The sequence below is a fragment of the Argentina silus genome (assembly GCF_951799395.1).
Source record: "Argentina silus genome assembly, chromosome: 9".
In the NCBI taxonomy this organism is placed as follows: domain Eukaryota; kingdom Metazoa; phylum Chordata; class Actinopteri; order Argentiniformes; family Argentinidae; genus Argentina; species Argentina silus.
The window spans coordinates 6,899,511-6,920,158 of record NC_139663.1 but is presented as its reverse complement, the minus strand read 5'-3'; the positions used below and the strand labels follow the sequence as shown (position 1 = coordinate 6,920,158).

At 43.9% G+C, this 20,648-nt stretch overlaps 1 protein-coding gene across 2 annotated transcripts; it reads left to right on the top strand.

Annotated features, from left to right (window-relative positions):
- Positions 1-2,327: 2,327 nt before the first annotated feature.
- s1pr2 (sphingosine-1-phosphate receptor 2) lies at positions 2,328-19,344 on the top strand. 2 transcript variants are annotated; one of them, XM_083677250.1, is made up of 2 exons: positions 2,328-2,683; positions 16,039-19,344. In XM_083677250.1, exon 2 carries the CDS (start codon positions 16,182-16,184, stop codon positions 17,295-17,297), a length of 1,116 nt encoding a protein of 371 aa, XP_083533376.1. In that variant the 5' UTR covers positions 2,328-2,683; positions 16,039-16,181; the 3' UTR covers positions 17,298-19,344. The 2 variants fall into 2 exon arrangements, with proteins under 2 accessions (XP_083533376.1, XP_083533377.1); XM_083677251.1 differs by lacking the exon at positions 2,328-2,683 and adding an exon at positions 15,175-15,266.
- Positions 19,345-20,648: the final 1,304 nt, after the last annotated feature.

Sequence of the window (20,648 nt, the reverse complement as noted above, 5' to 3'; positions counted from 1 at the left end):
ATGGGACATGGTCATGACTATTCAGTCAACTAACCCTTCTGTTAAGAACAACAAGTTGACCCAACATATTCAGTTGATGGTCCTTCACTAATGTCCCTAATTTTAATTATCATACATGATGTTGACAACCTCCTTTGTAGTGCATCTATACACACCGTAGAAAATAGGTTTAATGACTATCATCCAGTGATGGAAAGTCCCCTTTCATTCTGAAATAGAGCATGAGAACAGTTACAGTTGACGGTTGTAATGACTTCCCCAGTGTAGGCCACTAGCATCTAAAAGTAGAACCGAAGGAAAATCAGGTCCTACTATAATACCACTGCCTTTTTGGGTCTTAAAACTTTGTTGGAGAGAAGGGTTACAGGATGAGTTATAGAATATCTGGTCTCACTCAATAAGACATATGAAAAAGGTACATATGAACTGTATCTTTTTTTGGTTTCTCAGTTTGTCTCTCTGTCAAGCTTCCCGTAATAACAAAGGGATAGACAAAGTTCAGGTAACCACAGACTGCATCTCAATGAAACTCATTTACGCAATCTGGTAAATACAGTGAGAGCAATGTCCTTCAAAGAATGAGAAACACAATGACTGAAAAGTGTAAATCCCATGTTAGGTTGGCAGTGACACGCATCAGTGAAGAAATCCGGTTGGCAGGAAACCAAATAGTAAAAAAGAAAAAAAAGAGAAGCTAATACCTCATGCTGCCATCAAGAAGAGGGGGAGAGCAAGAGTGGTCTCTGAAACAACAATAACCTGACCAGTTTTTTTGTGGGATTTCATGGGGTGCCCTTCCAGTACACACGTTGGTCTTCCTCCTGGGGGGCAGGAATAGGGGGCGGTAATAACAGCTGCCAGATGTGGGGAGTCCCCAGAGCCCAGTCACATTCTCACAGACAATGGAATGCTTGTGAGTAGCCCCTACAGGAAGTGAGGTCAGGGCTCTTGACCCCTCCCCTGAGCTAAGTGGGAGACACATGGATGGGGTTCCTCAATGTAGCTCTGCAGTTTTAAACTTGTCCCACCATAAACCCACTGACAATGAGCAGTCAGTCCATAAAGACTGCCTGTTAGACATCCAGATTACTCACTGTCCATTAAACCTGACAACACTTAAGTGGAGAATGACATTCATATGGAAGAAGGAAAGGCAATGGCTTAAAAGGTACACATTAAAGGTCTCAGAGAAAAGGAGCATGCTTAATGATTTGTGTCACCATAACAAATATACTATTCTACATTTTGGATTATTTCCCAAATTCCCCCCTTCTCATAAACCACATCTCACACAGCAGCTGGTGAGGTGGAGGGAGGGGTGATGAGTATTGTGGATGGGGGTTGCCCAATCATGACCCTGCCTCCTCTCCCTGTAGCTCTCTGAATCACTCACTCACCAACAGGTGTGATATGAGTCTGAGGGAGAAAATAGACACTCTGGCCTTCATCTTGGAAATGTGTGTCTGCCTTGTATTAGCTGGTCTGACTCACCACCAATATGTGTAATGTGCAGTGTGGCACTCCACAACATGTTTACTATGATGCCATGCTGCATCATAGTACCTATAGACACCTAGCCAAGATGTTGACTAACATGCCCTGATTTACCTTTCACCCCATTACCTTTACAAGCAGACCCAAGGCCATATCGTACTGATTAAAGTACAAAGAAATCAATGAGTCATCATGCAGATTTGACTCAAAGCACTTTTAGTCTACATGGCGAATTATAGCTGAAATGCCAATTAATTTGCCATATCTCCATTTTTGCGATGATAAGTTGACCAAAAGAATTGAAGAAGGTATTGCAAACATTAAATTGTGCAGTCTCTTCACTTAATAGGCATTTGCTTTGAGGAGGACAGTAAAACGTGCTGGACAAGTTCTTCTCCAGCAGTCTCCAAGGGGGGGAAAAGACCTCAGAGACAGTAGTCTGAGCTCTCTAGAGAACTCAGTCAAATTGAGAATTTGAAAAGCATTGGACTCCCGTTCATTCAAGTCGAAGAAAAGAGGAAGTGAAGAGGTGGAACATTAGCACAAAAACATCTGGACTTCATTTGTACCCTGGAGAGAAAAAAACACACAATTAAATCGCATTTTCTAATCCTTTAAATGTAATTAGTGATTAGAAATAAAGGTTCTGGGGTTGTATGTGTATTTTCATAGTCAGAATCACCATTTCATGAGCGGCCAATGGGATAATATTCTGGTAGGACGATTCAATCGTTTTGAGAGAGGCTAATGTGTGTGACCGTATATTGTGCGCGCGCCTCCCTGACGTTCTCTTGCCTGTGGAGCTGTTGTTCTCAGAGTTAGAGAAGGGACAATCGGACGGACTCTGGGAATAGAGCAACCAAAGAGCAAGAAAAGTCTTAGGCATTGTCTTTAATGCCTTTTGTATTTGGAAACATTCAGCAATAGAATTTGTCTTCGGATTTGGAGGCAGAGTGGTTCCAGCCACAGTATGGATTTACTAGTGACCAGACGAGGAACATTGTCCAGCCGTCTTCGAAAGTTTTGATTGTCATCATCGCTGTGTCCCTCGCGACCAAGAAGACCGCGCTCTCCAAGACAATTCTCCAAAAAAGCATTTGGAAATTGGTAGCCACATGATACAACTTTGTCGACACAAACCTCAAATACCTACTCTCGTTTCGCAGTTCCCTCCGACATAGCACATGGGGTAAGTGATATTATCTCTAACCTACCAACAAAATATGTTCAAATTGTGACTATACATTTCACATGTGCCATTTTAAAAAACAAAACCAAGAAACTATCCATTAGTCCTGTGCCAGGTGTAGCCTAATATACCACGTGTTTGCGACTACGAACGGGTATTGTAAGAAAGATGTTTTATTTTTATCTAACCAGGAACAATATGCCTCATATTTATCGGTAGCCACCTCTAATCATCAGATGTATGTAATTGTTGGTGTAGCCTACAATTGGACCGCACGAGGTTCATCTAACATTATTATAGATCATGCAGTCAAACGTTGACAGGTTGTCTTCTTATTGTCAATGATGTCAAGATAATGTAAGGAGAAAAACACAGATCATAAGATCTAAATCGCATCTAAATCTAACCTACTGTCGTTAAACGTTGATTCATTACGTTTGCAGAGGGTGACAGATGTTTTATAACACTATGTTTAATAAGTAACATGCAGCGTTAAATATTAACAAGCAACCGTGGTCGCTTGCGGACATGCTGCACTATGTGTATTATAGTGTCATTTTTGGAGTGGGGTGCATGATCCCCTGGTCCTGCTTTGCAGGGGGCTCCACTACTTCTCTTAGCCATTGCAAGACCCGCTGTTCCCCCGTCGGATGTAGTCGAGCTTTGCTCATTTGTCTCTGTAGGCCGCATTGTGCTGAAAGGATGTATTTATAAGACAAAAGCTTCCATTATACCATTTCACCGTAGTGTAGCTGCGTGGTGGTCGTCCGGAGTCCCTGGCAGCAGCGCGTGGGTCCACTGTGGTTACACATCAAACCTCATTTCAATTCCAATATCAGTGTTCAAAACTAAACACCAAAAAAACAAACATTTTGTTTAGTGGTAATGGGCTAATAAAATTAAACTTGAAAGATAATTATGCTGGTTTTTACTATTAAATTCGGACCTACACACTTTCTATACACTTTCTCATATATTTTTATATAATGCTGTCTTTCATAAGAACTGTGTGTATTACAGGGTGTTTGTCAAATATCTAGATTTTAGATGTGAGTGGAACTGGATATAGTTCATAATTGTCCTATTGAGGTCAGTGCTGTTGTGTGTTATGGTGTTTTTATTACCCATTCTTCACCTTATTGGCCCATATGAATGAAGTAGTGTGTATTAGTATGGGTCACACTGACAATGATATGCATCCCATTATTCAAAAACCACGAGAGAGAGGTGTCAGTAATCTAGTCATGCAGCACCTCGTGCCAAGAGGATCTCAACTCACACAGATAAGCTGATAAGGAGAAGGAACTAATGTTTATTGCCCAGATAAAAACCCTCCATCCATCATTCTCTCTCCTGCGGTTGGTCACTTTTCTGTGTGGTGGTGATTAAGCTCCTCTCTAAAATGGTAAAAGCTTGTGATGACATTATCTCATGCCTCACCAATGGCAACAGTACTCTAAACTGAATGCTCAAATGCACTTGGGAGCCACAGAACACCAAATAAAGACGGGCAAACATTCTCCATGATAACATCATTTGAGAGGGAGGGAGAGGAAGGTAGGACAAATGCAGGAGGAGAGGAATATCAGGTGTTGAATGAGACTGTCAGCAGCTTCATTGATGGGGATGTTGTGAGAGTGGTGTGGGTTGTTTGGGGTGTGGACGCCTGTATTCAGGTGCTACTGGGGTGTTATGTTCTCCAGTAAACACAGATCCACTCTCCGACATGCTGTGGACTGGCTACAGATAGAACCTGATAGGGGGGGCCTGCCGTCTGCGTTTGGACCATGTGACCTCATGGCTCATTACACCAGAACAAAACCTGCCACACCGCAACCGCTGACCACTGCCAGCCCTCTTCACACACGCGTTCACACACTCCATCCCTGTCCCAAGTGAGAGAGTCCTGGGGTACTGTTAACAGCATCAACAGAGCACCAGTCAGACAGACACTATAGAGCTCCAGGCATAGTCACTGTGGCTTCAAGAAGAGGAAGCTCTGTCACATGTTTTTGGCCTTACCAGACCATATAGAGTGGCTCTAAACTCCATTATATCAGACCACTGTGAGACCGGTTAAATCCAGCAGAACATGACATCACGAGGTCAGGAGTTCTCTGGGCTCTGTTGCCCACCCTACTCATGGCTCTCCATAGTTTATTCCTCCTGAACACCGCCCATGTGTCCCAGGGTCAAAGCTGTAATTAGACACTTCTGAGTGAAGGCTGTGTGGAGTGCATGAGAAGTGAAGTTGAATAAATGGGCGAATAAATAAACAGATGTATAAGTAAACGGATGGATAAATAAATGAATGGTAATGCAGTGGTGGGAACTGGACGTGTGGGATTTTTGGGCTGGGTCACATGGGGGTTGAAGGCAGAGATGTGTTTGGGGTGGGTGGGGCGATCCCCGAAGGATGCTCGGGTTTCAGCTCTGGCCTGGGAGAGGGCCCTAATATGAAGCTGTGAGAGAGCTTTTCCTCAGAGGCTGACTTCTCTTTTGTTGTCTACACACACCACTTTAGTAAGTCATATCTAAGAGGTAAAAACACTGGAAGATCAAAGAACAGAACAACAGAGGCTTGCCAAAAATGCCCTGGCTTTTAGTTGGTTAATATGGAAACAGTCATAGGTCATGGGTCAATCCACTACTCTTAGATAAGAGCAGCACTAAATGATCACACATCAATGTGTGTAATGTATTTGGTCATTTGGTTGCGGGCTTTCCTCAGTGATATTAATAGTGCTCTGTGGTGCCACAGCCATCTGGGTTGCACAGGCTAGTTTTAGCTGGAGCTTACCCTTTGCCTGAAAAACACTTTCCTTGGGTGTGGCAGCTGGAGCAAAGTAAACGCCTTCTGTTCGCCAAGCTGCCGAAGTGCAAGTCGCAACATACAGCTGACAACAGGGCCAAGAACTGGGAGTGTCTCTGATCAGAGAAATATACATAATTCTCCTGCTTTTCCCTACCTCTGAAGACACACACACACACACACATTCTCACACTCAGAACATAATCTGTCGAACACACGTGGAGATTGTCAAGAGCTCTTAAGAATACTTAATATTTAAATATTAAATACTAAATATTAAATTTAAATTAAATTTAAATACTTAAATATGTTCTTGAGCTGGCATTTTGTGGAAAGGAAAGATTTTGGCTATTTTAGGATAGGAGAGAGTTAAAAATTCAACAGCTTGAAAAGGTCTTGTTACATCTCCCTACTTCTCTAGTTTCTTAAACGAACTATAAGACCCCCATGGTTACACGCCCTAATACACTTAGCAACATACCAACATGCCTGACAACTGAACGGAATTTTGTGCAAATTATTCTTTACAATGGCATTTAAGTATCATATGTTTTAGTGTGGACCACCCATATATTTTAAAATATACTGTCAGTCTATGTTCCGAGGTTAATATAGTTTTTTGGACCTCAAAATTGGTTATTTAGTCTTCCATCTTGGCACATCGATGAGTGTCATAGATCTTGCTGAAACTATGACAAAGTAACTTACCATTGAGGTTTTTGGTTTCTACTGTGGCTTTGGTAGAGAACGGCAACACTTTGTAAACTGTACAAGGAATATCTTTGTGTGATGTATGAATGGGAGTGGAGTGAACTCTTTCTGCGGGCGATAGCGTATGCTCAATCAATGTGGTCACCTTGTGGTTTCCTGATGTCTGGTCAGTCCCAGTGGTCATGTTGCAGTGATATTGGAGCAGGTACACATGGAGATGCTGTGGTTTTGGAACCCGTCCTTCTCCCTCATCTCTGGCAGCCATTGTTATCCTGCCTGGCTTTGTTTGTGCAGCTGGAAGAGCCCACCAGCCCTGCTTCAACCTCCCCCCACCCCCACATAGGGAGAAGGAGAAAGAAAAGGAGAAGGAGAGAGACGAGGAGTTGGAGTTAATCCCCTTCAGATTTTTCCATCCAGTGTAATTGGGAGTCTACATTTAAGGTTTCAAAGAGAGCAGTGTTGGAAGTATGGTGCACTATAACTGATATCTGAGGGTAGGTCTGTCCTTGGCCCAGATTTTTCTGAATAAAGATTGATGAAGTAGACTTGGTAGTGGTCAGAAATGGTGGTCTCCATTGTCAGAAATGGTTGTTAGGCTGTTTACCCTGCAATCAACTGAGGTTGAGTTGTCTCATTAGATTAAATTGGATTTTAAATGAACCGCACAGAGCACACGCACAAACGCACCACAAGCAACTGCAGTCGGGTCATGCAACAGTTCAGAATGCTTTATAGGAGCTGACAGATGAAGTGGAAATGGATGGTGTTTGTCTTAACCAAATATGACAACTGGTCAAATGTGGTTCTTGTGAGATCATCTCTCTTTACTCTCGGTCAAAGTCAAGTAGCAGTTTTATTATTGCCCTTGAAGCAGTTCCCACACAGCATGACAAAGTACTTTCAGACCGTGTCACAATATTACACAATACACACCCAAATAATAGATACGTTCTACAGCCCCATTTCATGTAAGGATGGTTAGGGATGTTGCACGGCATTTCCAATGTACTGTTCCTGCATGTACTGCTGTGTCATCGGTATTACATAGTTTCTGTCCCGTCTCATGGGGCATTGCCGTTCTCATATATCAGGGAGGTTTATGGATGTTGACCTCATAGTTGTTTTTTCTAGAGGCAGATTTGCTAGCTCTCACTAGCATTCTCATTCTAGTAGAAAATATAAATCTGTCTAAAACTTTGGACAGTGATTGTGTTATAACAGTATCGTTTTCTCTCTAGGCAACCATGTGTTTCTCTGACAACATGCTGTGTTATAAGGACCTTGGTTTGCCAGATGATTTCTGCATTTCGTTTTTTTGGGTCCATAATGAAAGATGGGGGAGCCTCATCTTATCAGATGCCAAAAGCAATCAGGACTGCTTTGTCCCCCTGTGCATAGCTGTTATCATTTTTCTTTATGCAACTTATACATATTTCTTTACCACCACCATCCCCCTCTCTTCTCTTGTATCGTTGCCTCTCATCCCGTGACAGTATCCTGGTGTTGATGCTGAATTAAAGATCAAAGGAAAATCAGAGGAACAGACGTGCAGTTTGTAGTGTCACAGTCACTGCTAACAACCACAAAGACACACACACACACACACACATATATATATACACACACACACACACACACACACACATCAGAGCCAAGGCATTCAAGTGCTCGATTTGTGCCTGTCCGCTTTTGCAGTGTTCACACACACACACACACACACGTTTGCATGTGTGCTTCACTCTCATATACTCACACAAGCACACACTATCCTGACCAGGCAATAGAACATGAGCAGGGGTGGAGTCCAAGTTCTAGTGACAGAGTAGAATAGGAGCAGGGAGCCAGGACAAAGAAAATGTGAATGTGCATTCAAACCTATTAATTAAGGGGTATCTCCCTGAGTAGGCAACAACATGGGAAGGTGTGAGAATGGCAGCGCTGCTGAAACCTGAAACGAGCACACCTTGGCTGCTGAGAAAGGCTCCAATCCAGATCTGACCCATAATTGCACACATTGTTCCAGTATTCCAGACTACACGGTTCTGATCCAGACCAACCGGTTCTGATCCAGCAGCAGCAGTTCAGAGCTCCCTGGCCCACTACTGCGTAGCATCAGCCAACATGGACTTGGCCTGCTATAACTCACTCTCACTTCACTGTAAAAAAAAAACTACCTAGAGACAGCTAGACCCTAATGAATAGAAAACCATCAGAGCCTGTCTTGCTGTAGTTTACTCGTGTTTGTTTGTATGTGTCTCAATTTCGTACAAACATTAGAATGGCCATGTGCTTACTTGAACTCCTCGGCAAGGCGTGATTTCTCAGCTTTGATATTACGTGGAAACCCCATGTGACATTATGGCAGCTCAGGCTGTATGTATTAAGTGGTCTAATATGGTTCACCACCTAGTTTCGGTGCTGACTGCAAAGAGAGCTCTTAGAGTGGCCTAAGACTGGAGCAGTTCCTTTAGAATATGGTGTAATGAGACCTTAATACGGCTCTATAAGAACATGTCTGCTCCAAATGGGTTAAATAAATCCTTCCTGATGTGCTTTTAATCACCTCTTTGTGGGCTTTTCTTTTGATCTCTGTGGTAAGTTTAAAATATATACGAGAGGAGGAGGGGGTGGTGGAAAGAGGGAGATGTGGTTCTGTAAATTAGGGAGCTGGATAAAAGGGAAATATGCAAAATTGTGCGACGTAAGAATATGAATAATTAGGAACTGTGGGCCTGGGGTTGACAGGAACGGTCCGAGGGTGAATGTATTACAGTAATTTCCTCAAAGGCGCCACCCCTCTGAGGGCTGGCCCCCCCGTCGGGCAGATTGGGGGGGCTGTCGATCATGTGGGTTACTGCTTCTGGGGCTCCGCGCTATGTTGCCCCTCTTTACACATCTCTTTGTTCCCGTCTTCTCTCACTCTCACTCTAAGAACCCCGGCAGTACATAAACAGCTGTCATAAATAAACCATAACAAAGTCAGAGAGACTGAGAAAGTTAGAGAGAAACTGAGAGAGGGAGAGATCACAGTGACTGACGTAAAGCACACATCCAGTAAACACTGCCCTACCATTCTGACTGAACTATGATGACAGACTAGACCCCCAGAAGAGGCTGTGCTCAAACTGTCAACTGCTGATGAGAGAAAGGTTAATCCCTAATTACATGATTAAAACCCCTCGTTCTGTAGACACCCACTCCCCAAATACCAAGCAGCCTCAACAAGATTTGAAAGAACTTCCTATTTATGAAATTACCATAATAACGGACAAGAGGAGAGGAAGACATATGCTCTCCTTTGACCAAATAAACATGGTTTCCTGTACCGAGAAACCACCTCTGCAAGAACTTTCCAAAAAGCAGCAGTTGCTGCTTCATGTAAATTGATGTTTGCTTTTTCTTTATTATATATGACTTACATCACACACTACATCACACACTACAGCTATGTGCTGTGATAATGATAAAAAAAAAAATCTATGAATAAAGGTAAATATTCCAATTATCATTACTTGACTAATGTTTTAGTATGACTTAACAGTCACTGTAAAAAGCCAAAGGAATGTGAATTGTCTGTGTCTGGGACATGGCTTGACAAGTTTACACAAAGCGAAGATATGTTTTTCTTCAATGTTCTTTTTTTTCCTCAAGACCATGCAGTTCCCTTGTGGAATTCCTCTTAAAGTTAAAAACTGTGAGATATTGCAGGCTTCCATGTCATATCTCTCATTCCATCTCCCGACAGTACAAGTCACAAAACGACGCAGAAAAAGCCTCTCTCGCTTCAATCAGTGCCCTGTTTTTTTTCATTTAGCTAGTGGCAATCATATGAACCGTTCAAGTCTCCAACAACAGACCCTCTTCTCTCTCTGTGTTTCACTCCTCCATACTCAACCCACGCTCTAGACTAGCCTCCTCAACACAAAGCCTTGTGCTACTCTCAACAATATGTACAAATTCAAATCACAGACATGCTGCATCACTCTCACTATTAATCCCTCTCAGTCTTCAATGTAGAGACTGTTGTAGGAGTATAGAGACTGTTGTAGGAGTATAGAGACTGTTGTAGGAGTATAGAGACTGCTAGGGGAGATTTTACTACTGCCCTTTTCCTATGTTTAGGAAACGGTTGTGAATATCTGCTTATTGTGGTATGCATAGATAAGATACTGGTGTGTCTGAGTGGTTGAGTCGTTCTGTGTTTTGTTGGTGTCTGTCTGTCTATATGTAATGGTGTATGCCTGTGGGTATTTGAGTGATGGTGGCTTTTTTGCTGGTTGTATAGCCTGTAAGTATAGCCTATATAAAATTGTGTTTGTATATTGGTTTTCTTTGTCAGCTGTGTGTTTATCTCCTGGGTTCTTTTGGCCGTCAGTGTTATCAGCATGCATGTCAGCACTGAGCCGTGTAGAGCAGATAACAGAGGAGAGAAGGCCAGGGGAGGGTTGCCCTTTCTGATGCCTGCTTCTCTCCCTTCACAGATCAACGTCACTGTGACCACATGACCGGGGACCAAAGAATGGCCCTGTGTTCATGTAGTCGTTACAGAGGTTTTTATGGGTGTCACAGTGGTATCTTACATGATTTCCCATGAACCATAAGCTACGTCAAGTGAGATAAGTAAGCTACGTAAGCTCAATGAAAGTCTTCCTGTGAGTGAAGATAATGTCCTCAATTTCCATCTGTATCGTGACTGTGGTCATGTTTGCTACTGGGTCATAACATGATCATGTTCGTTACCAGTACAAATCCTGTTGTAGGCTTCGTGACCACTGCCCTTTAACCCCCCCCCCCCCAGGCCTGCTGGTTTTGTAAACTTTAATGCTCTGCCTGAGCTCTGGGAACTGGCTCTGGGCAATCAATGCCGCTCCCATGATGATGTAAAATCAGTGTGTATAGAGCCCTAGGGCTCGGTGATGGGCAGAGAGACACACTGCTGCCACCTGCTAACACCAGTAGATACAGGCTGTGTGAAGCACAGTATGGTAGGGGCTGCTCAGTGAGAAGGGCCTGCCCTAACCTGCCCATGTTTGAAATTACTTGTGAAAGTTAAGTAGCATCTAGCTGCTGGTCTTAAGCTGCGGGTGTAGGGATAAGGAGGGTTGATAATTTGCACTTCTTTTTTTTTTCTTCTTTTTTTTTTAAATGAAGAAGCACTTTTGCTACATTCCTTTCAGTTAAAAAGTAAACAGCCAGTTAGCGTTGTGTAACCAGGTGTTGATGTCTGTGGTCTGGCCTCGGCTGGAGTAGGAGTCAGTGACTGAGTGAGCTCTGGTGGCATGGCCTTGTGCCCAAAGCAACCCCCAACCCACCACTGTTCTGACACTACACTCACACAGCATAGCTCTTAATTTTCAAATCAAATCACAGTACTGTGGAGTATGTGGTGTGTTTGGGTTTGTGTGTTGGACAGAAAAGGATTTAATTTCTCCTTCGCTGCGGTGTATTTTTCACAGTATGTGCTGCATAAATGTTTGAGGTTAGCAGAATACAAGTCATTGCAGTACAGAATGACATATGTTGTTTGATGTCTGGGTCTCATTCTTGTACTTTTAATATGCATCATCGTCTAACAGCTTTCTTCCTGCTGCATCACTCTGTCTTTTTTCCTGTTAGTTCTGCAATGACTGCTTACACCATCTTAGTGCGCTTGTGTCAGTTTCGTTGAGACACACTTCGCCACGGGTGAGAATCAGTGGTCAGGAACCGTTGAAGTAGGGGAGGGGGGAGGGGGCAGAGGCGTAGAATGATCCCCCTGACAGCTTGTGAAGCACTCACCGAGCACACTAACGCCATTAGGAGCGAAAATGGAACACGATGCGTCCAATCAGGGCAAATACCCAGCAAGGAGCAGTAATGGATAACCCCCATGCTGCTGTAAAAGCCTGAGAGAGATTAGGAGAAGAGCATTGACTCTGCTCCAGAGGAAAGAATGAGGATGGCTGTGTGTTGCCAATACAACAGCTTTCATTCGATTGAGTGTGAAGGGCAGATGGAGAGAGTGATGTGTTAGAGGAAGTTCTCGGGCCCAGGCTTGTAGGTAGTTAGGACTCAAAGTGGAACTGTTGAACAGTAAACACACCGGCTCATCTAGATAGACATGTTAAAGGCTACGATATGTAAACACACAAAGATAAGCATGGAAATGTAAACTGTCCCAAGACAAGGTTAATCACTAGAGTTAACTAATCCAGAATATTGGCTGTGTGTGTGTGTGTGTGCGTGTGCGTGCGTGTGCGTGCGTGTGTGCGTGTGTGTGTGTGTGTGTATAACAGGGCTTTGTGTCTGAAGTATCAGAGACACTATGGTGAGATTTTAGTGCTTTCCCGAGGAGAAAGTGCAGTTGGGTTGGAGTGCTGTGACAGGTAACAGGTGTGTAATGGGACAGCGTAACTTTGGTACCCCTGAGCAGACTTGCTGCTAATTGGGGTTTATCAGGTGTTGCTGGGAAACACAAACAACACCTGGGGCCTTTGTGCAGTCGTCACATGACCGCCGGGAGAACTTGGTCTCACACTGGGATTAGGATCCAGGGATCAGGTTTCAGGACATCAGGACTCACAGCATTATTAGTGTGTCTGAATATTCATGTGGAATTTAAATAACATAGTAAATATGACTAGTATTGTCCTAGATACACAGCTTAGTTGACATAAGAAGCATTGTAGTTGTAATTATATGTGGCTGGAAAATGTGGTTTTTGTTGGTGAATGTAAAAACTGCATAACTTTAATTATCAGTCAGACCGCATTTACAGCATGCACACATCTACTGGTTCATCTTCTGTTCTCATTCGATGCTACGTGCAGAATGAACGTTTTCTCACAAGGGATGTAAGAAAAGGTCAACCAAAACGGAAACCAAGATGAAGCGATACATTGCCTTGTGCGACACCTTTCTCTACAAATGACACGTTGCTCTCCGTACTGTATTTTTACTCTCCCTCCCTCTCTTCACTACTCCCCCCTGCTCCTCTCTTTCGCCCACCACCATGGCTTGCTCTGAAGTTTGAACAGGATGTTGGCTCCTCTGACTTCCTCTAGCCTTATTATAGCTCGGGCAACATGCACATGCTCTCTACTCTAACAATGAGACACCGTTCTTCAGCTCTTCTCCAGCTCATGAACACATGGATTTCACACACAGTAGAACACCATCTCACTGTCACTAGTTTTTTTTATTGGACTCCAGTGTTGACAGGAGAAGTCCCCCTTTCATCAGCATGTTGTAAGTACTCAGGTGACGTGGGGACAGGTGACATGACTGTGTTTGATGTGTGTTTTTGTGTTATGTCTACACATGACAGTGATGTTTGGGCCAAACACAAAGCTCAGCTTTGTTTGGGTCTATAGAGCTGTGGAGCAGGAAGTCTGCTCCCCTGTCTTGTCAGCCAGTTGCCGTGGAGACATCTGGACGTATGGCACACGGCAGGGCAGGGCAAGGCAATTCAGGGGCGAGACAGTCACCGCACTACAGGCGAACCTGCCCATCAGGTTTCACACGCTGTCAAATCCTTTGATGACAGACGCCAAGGTCTCCACAGTGACACAGGGGACTTGAGCTGCATGCCACAAGTCTGAAAACGCTCACTGGCAGAGAGAACTCTCCCGAGAGATGTGAGGAGAAGAGAGATCCACAGAGTGAAAGGAGAAGATGTTTTGAGTCACTTCCCTCTCAATGTAGGTTCATTAGTACTTGGGAGAGTTGGTTTTGATAGACTCCTCCAATAACAACATCATTATAGGCTGCTGTAATGTAACGTAATGTAATTACACTGGTGTGGCTGGCAGACATGCTGAGCCTCAAGCTCTTGTTTATGTCTTTTATGGATCCAAAAGGGTCGGGTCAGGGAGGCAACCTGATGCTATAGTGCTGATAAGTCAGTAATCATAAGTATTGTGTCCAAGGAGTGACTCTGACACAGCTGTATTCAGGCTGAAGGACAGTGCTCCATACTGAAGGAGACTATTGTTCTTTGTCCCTGCTTGAGGAAACAGTACGATGGTTATTATTGGCAACGATGAGCAGCTGTGTGTTGAACCTGTCTGTGTGCAGCTGGACTGGTGTGCTGGTCATCTCCCTGTGTGCGTCCTGTATGTACACTTAGGGGTGTGTATGTGTGTGTGTGTGTGTACACACGTGTGTCCAGGCAGGCGTGTGTGTGTGTGTGGAGTGCGTGCGTGCATGTGTGTGTGCGTGCGTGCGTGAGGTGGTGGTGTGTGTGCGTCACAGAGATGTCTCAGATTCCTGCCTTTGTGTCCAGATGCCATTCCACATGGGCACACACTCTCACTCCCAGTCCCTCTCAGTCTCACCGGGATTTACCGTCACAACCCAACAGACAGCAGCAGCCAGTAAAGGTTTATACAGTAGGGAACTGAACTCGCAGCCAGGGCAGTAGAGGAGAGGGGCTGTGGAAGCATCAGTGTTGGGTTACCATCTGAGCTACTCTCCAGAGGGAACTCATTGCCTTTGACATGTTTAAGCCACCGGCTCAGATTCTAATTAGCTTTCCAGAACCTTTTTACTGTTGAATGCCTTTTCTTTTTGTTTTAACAGACATTTTCCTGGAGACTACCTATTGCAAGCTTTGCTTTAGATTTAAAGTTTATAGTTCCCTGCAAATGCTACTCTTTACACTCCATCACACCCTTAATTCCCTTTTGCATTTTTTTTGCATTACAGTTCAGTCATTTTAATAAACAGTCTTATTTTATCGAATTTATGATAACTGCATGTACATATTCAAGGGTAGAGAAGACATGAGAACTAGCCTAGTAGCATACGTTGGCAAGTTCAAATGACCAACATGAGTCTTTACAACCAAACAATGAGAATGTGAAGTTTTGAAGGGTTGATATACTTTCCACAAGTCAAGAAAGTTCCTATTTATAAGTTCCTACGTATTTACTTCTTGCTCTCTTGTCGTAGGGTCACCACGTTGAGGCCTGCCTGATCCATCAGCTATGCTGAGGTTAGGTAGTTCAATCGAGTGGAACGGTGCTCCAGACAACAATGGAGTGGTGGATCAGAGTGTTGACAGCAGAGTGCTTGGACAGGGTCAGTGGAATGTCCCTGCTAGACTCAGACCTAGCTGATATCTGAATAGCATACAGCCGGACAGAGCATTTATTTTTGTATCTACAGGTGATCTGTCTGCTAAAGTATTCTGTCCTAAAAGCAGAATTGAGCTATTTTCCTTGGCTATTTTACCTTGAGCTGATACTCCTAGGAGTTATAGTTCCAGGAGCCATGGAGTGTAATTTTTCATGATGGTGTATTATGATTACTTAAATCTCCCCTCTGAGTCACTCAACAGTATCTTACTATTTCCATTCCATTCTGCTTGCATAGCCTGAGGAAGCAACTGTCTGACTGTGGGGGTGTTCAGTTGGAGATGTACTGTAGCAAATGGAGACACAGTATGCTGTGTATTCTCAGAAAAGCGCACATGTGGCCACACAGTCCAGCCCTGTGTTTGGCAGATTGTGCTTAGAGGGAAATACCAGATTGGCTGTGAATCTTTTTTTGAACCCATAGATATCACCTCGGGTCTACAGGCCTTTTTGACAATAAGTTTATTAATCATATACACAGGATACAGGATCATCTGATTCTTAAGTGCAATTAGACAACATGGAAGCGAGTAAACTAAATGTTATTTGTTGATTGTTAAAATGTTTGTACAAAGAATATTCTCGAACAAAGAAAAACTACCATCTCCCCTATTAGCTTTTTCCATCACAGTAAATGGTCTCATCCCAGTTCTGTGTTACAGCATGTCTATTGTCAGTAACCCTGACTCTTAACATTTCTCTCTGTGTCTCTGCAGGTGACCCAAACAGGCTTCCTGGGCCACTGAGACGTGACTCTGGGACCGGCAAAGTCTCTCCCTCCAGCCTGCACCCTCTCCACGTCTCCCTCTGAGAGAGAATGACCATAGGCCCAGACGCACTCCACCATACCGCTGTGTGAATGACTCTTTGCCGAAAAGCTGCCGTGCTCTGCCACCCTGTCGCCATGAAGAGCAAGTATTCCCAGTACTACAACAGGACTCTCATCCAGTACTACTATGCCTTTGCCAAGAACATGACCCAGTTGGAGCTGGAGGAACGTACACAGAAGAAGGCAGGGCTCACCTCCCTCAACATCGTCGTTGTCATCATCTGCAGCATCATCATCCTGGAGAACCTGCTGGTGCTAATTGCTGTCTTCCGCAACAAGAAGTTCCACTCAGCCATGTTCTTCTTCATCGGCAACCTGGCCTTCTCTGATCTCTTGGCAGGCTCCGCCTACATCGCCAACATCTTCCTATCAGGACGATGGACCTTTGAGCTGGTGCCCGTGCAGTGGTTCATAAGAGAGGGAACGGCGTTCATCGCCCTAGCCGCCTCAGTCTTCAGTCTCCTCGCTATTGCAATAGAGCGCTACATTGCCATCACAAAGGTCAAGGTGTACGGCTCCAACAAGACCTGCCGCATGTTCCTACTGATCGGGACGTGTTGGGTCACCTCCATCCTCCTGGGGGGGCTGCCCATCATTGGCTGGAACTGCATTAACAACCTCCAGGAGTGCTCCGCCTTGCTGCCTCTCTACTCCAAGAAGTACATCCTCTTTGTTGTCACCATCTTCAGCATCATCCTGCTCTCCATTGTCATCCTCTACGTGCGCATCTACCTGATCGTGCGCTCCAGCCAACAGGAGGCCACCAACTCACCGGCCTACGCCTTGCTGAAGACCGTCACCATCGTGCTGGGCGTCTTCATCATGTGCTGGCTGCCCGCCTTCACCATCCTCCTCCTGGATACCTCCTGCACGATGCGCTCCTGCCCCGCCCTCTCCAAGTCTGACATCTTCTTTGGCTTTGCCACGCTAAACTCAGCGCTGAACCCAGTGATCTACACGCTGCGCAGTAAGGACATGAGGAAGGAGTTCCTGCGCGTGCTTTGCTGCTGTTGGCTGCTGCATAGCGGGCGCCCTACCGACCGTTGCCTGGTCCCCCTCAAGAGCTCCAGCTCCCTAGAGCACTGTACCAACAAACATGAACACCAGACCACCCCTATAATGCAGGACTGCACCACCTGTGTCTGACATGGCACTAGCATCGCGTGGTGTGTCTGAGTATGTATGTGTGTATGTTTGTGTGTGTGTGAGTGTGAGAGAGAAAGAAGAGTGTGTGTGTGTGATGGAACAAGGGGAGGAGCTGTGTGCAGGTGAAGAGACTTAAAGATAAAAGCACACCTGGGAATCTCAGCCCGCTCATGGTTGGGACACAGCAGACACTGTCTGTTTGGAGAGATACAATGTACAATGTAGACTTCCTCTCCTTACAATCATACCTGTGTGAATTCACAGTCAGCATTCAATTTCACCAATGTAAGAGCGTGATGACACAATCATTCTTGAGTGAATTCACTCAATTCAATGAACTTGCAGCCATAGCTGATCATTTTCCCAATATTCTTTTTTTTCATAGGGACTCTCAGCAATCACAGAGTGAAATCACAATCTTTGGTCGGGAGTCCGAATTAACAATAGCTTTTTTCATGTACGCAGGCTCCTATTGAAAGCCAAATACTGTATGCAAACACCAAAATACATCAAGGTTATGGTTGTTGATGTCTTTACAGCTTCTCGAAAATGCAAAGCTTTCAAAATTGCACTTTGTAGACATGTAAGCATTGTGTGATTGTTATGACTTTTCCCCTCTTTAAGGCTAAACCACAGATGTCTCCGAGTGATGTACTGTTTACATCCTGTACTCTTGACTCATAGAGACAGGAGGCAGTGAGCAGCCCCACTCAGCACTGCACTCCACGCAGGCCAAATCTCCAAGAAACCAGGGCTATATACTCACATATATAAACATGTCTAGAACCCTCTGATTAACTGCAAAAACTAAAGTACTCTGCTTACGTATATTGCATGAAATTCTAACTCATTTGTAAGAACTAATGTGTATGGTATATTCCAGTTCCAGCTTCATCGTTAACACTCTTTCCCTCTCTATTTGCCTTCTTAATCTGTCCCTCTCGCTTTTACTGTTGTCTTTTGTAACTTAACAGTTTCCTGAGAGGAAGGCACAATCAGAAAGCACATTTCCTGAAGTGAGTTGGCACTGATAAATTTCACCAAATGACAGCTGTCCAGTAGCCCTTTGACTAATGAGACTGTTGTCTTGACAATGTTGTAGCAACACAGCAGCAGTGTGTGCTTTCTGTATTTGTGACTACCTGCTGGGGAATTAGGCTGAATGTAAGTATGAAGTGTTTGGGGCCACAGCTCCACCATCGACAGTATTATTGATCATTGATTATTGTACATTGACTTGTCATTGACGTGCAGAGAGTAGGATGAACAGGGTAGGTCACTCTCACTGTGAAGTCTTAAAAAGCACCACAAATAAGAACATAACAAATAAGAAGTCCCATTGAACACAGGAAGAAATGGGATCGGTCCAGAGTAAACACGTCTTGTCTTCCCAGAAATCCCTTTCTCCCCCTTCAAATAAAGAGAGCAGATCGGGTTACAAAGGGTCTGGGGGCTTCATGCCCTCATGGGAGGTCAGCTTCTTCCTACTCTGTAGACCTACAACATTCAACTTCCTTTAGCCACAGGAAGTCCTGTGTTTCATAGGGCGACTCCTGTTGTTTAGGATTAACCTCATCTTCCTTTCGCGAGACACACACTCACTCACACTTGGCCACACTTTTGTCCCTCAGCATATTTCCATGCAGGTTTTTGCTAGTTAAGACAGCCAAGTACGAATAGCATGAAAAGCACTTTGGCAGCTTCCATGATATCTGCTCTCCCCCCTAAAGGCCGAGACGTGTTTAGATCTGTGCAGGTATACCTATCACTTCATTATTGTGTCGCCTAACCCTGTATGATTTTTATAAATATATGAATAACTATGTATGTATGTATGTATGTATGTATCTATGTACAGTGTATGTATGAACTGTGTTAATGTATGGAATGTCTTGTGTGCAATAGCCTTGTGTGTCCAGTAGCTCGCTGCCTGTGTTAAATCGGTACAATCTTAAACACTAATAGAGGTACATAAACATTTTGTTAATTGCATTCCCTTTTTACAAAATAAATGAGATATCAAAAGAACCCAATGTGTATTTTAATCAAGAGCATGTGTACAGACAAAAAAAAAACACATGTTTTACATATAGGCCAGTAATACAGATCAAAAACATGAATCTGGGTGTTTAAAAACAAGCACAATAGGTCACTATTTTTGTCAACTTATACGTTTACTATATACATTTTTCTGTTGGCCAATATAGAAAAATATATGATTGAGTGCAGTGTCCATCTCCAAATCCTGCCTCCTTTTCAGGCGTATAGCTGTGACTTACTCATTTGCATGGTGTACTCGAAAAGCTATATTTGAATCTCAAGCATGCTCCAACAAAGTCAGAAGAATCCTTGTTTCAACATGAACAGCTTGATGCAAATGCTTGGCCTATTAAAGTTGAACTTTACGTCTAACAAAATAAGAAGCAGTTTAACTATCGTGAGTGGGTTGTTTTTGTCAAATGTTATCATGTGGGGGGTGAGAAAGGCAGAAAGCGAGAAAGTGGGGTGTGGCAGTTAGAAAAATGGCTATTTGGGAGGTTGTTTCTTGTGGAGATGCATGAAGACAGGTCTTGGGAGAGGTTCTTGGCTCAGGGGCAGACTCTGGGGCCACAGGATAGTCTGACGGAGTGTGGCCTTGGGAGAGAGTCTGGCTTGGTTGCTGTCAGACGTCCAGGATTCCTGGGTGGGAACATTGGCTGAATCAGCCCCAGGATGCTGCGCTGCTGGGAGTGCTGCCAAGTCTCTCCAGTGCACAGCAGGATATGACATCACACAGAACCCTGTAGGTGAAGTGTATAAACAAGTCCTACAGAGCACATTATTACATACAGCCTTTTCTTGAAACAACAAGACGCAGGCAGGCAGGCAGGCACGCACAGGTACAGGCCTCCACATTAGAAAACCAAGATTGTGCACTTGTGAGTATAGCATAAAACAACTCAATTGAGACAGTTGGGAACTCATGTATCATATAACAACATGTTTGCAAACACACAAACAAAGCAGAGCTGATACACTATCAAGCTGTAATGATACGTTTTATGTATCAAGCACCTTACGATACTCGACATCAACTTTAATGAAACAGTGCCACCTCATGGTGAAGTGTAAATGGCTCTTAGTGCTGATGTGAAAGTGCCTGTCAAATTGTTTTTCATCAGTACATTACATATCTTTATATAACTTTATATCTGCATGTGTAAGTGTTCACAATAATCCCAAACCATAGCATATTGGTCCTAATTATCAGAAATACTGTATTTACAAAACACTTTTTAGTTTTACTTGCACTGCGCTTTTAAACAGCAACACAAAACAGAGCCTTTTTGTATTTGACTCGCACTGCACTTT

Excerpts from the sequence above, each read along its gene's own strand:
- s1pr2 (XM_083677250.1), top strand. The coding sequence starts at position 16,182 with ATGACTCTTTGCCGAAAAGCTGCCGTGCTCTGCCACCCTGTCGCCATG.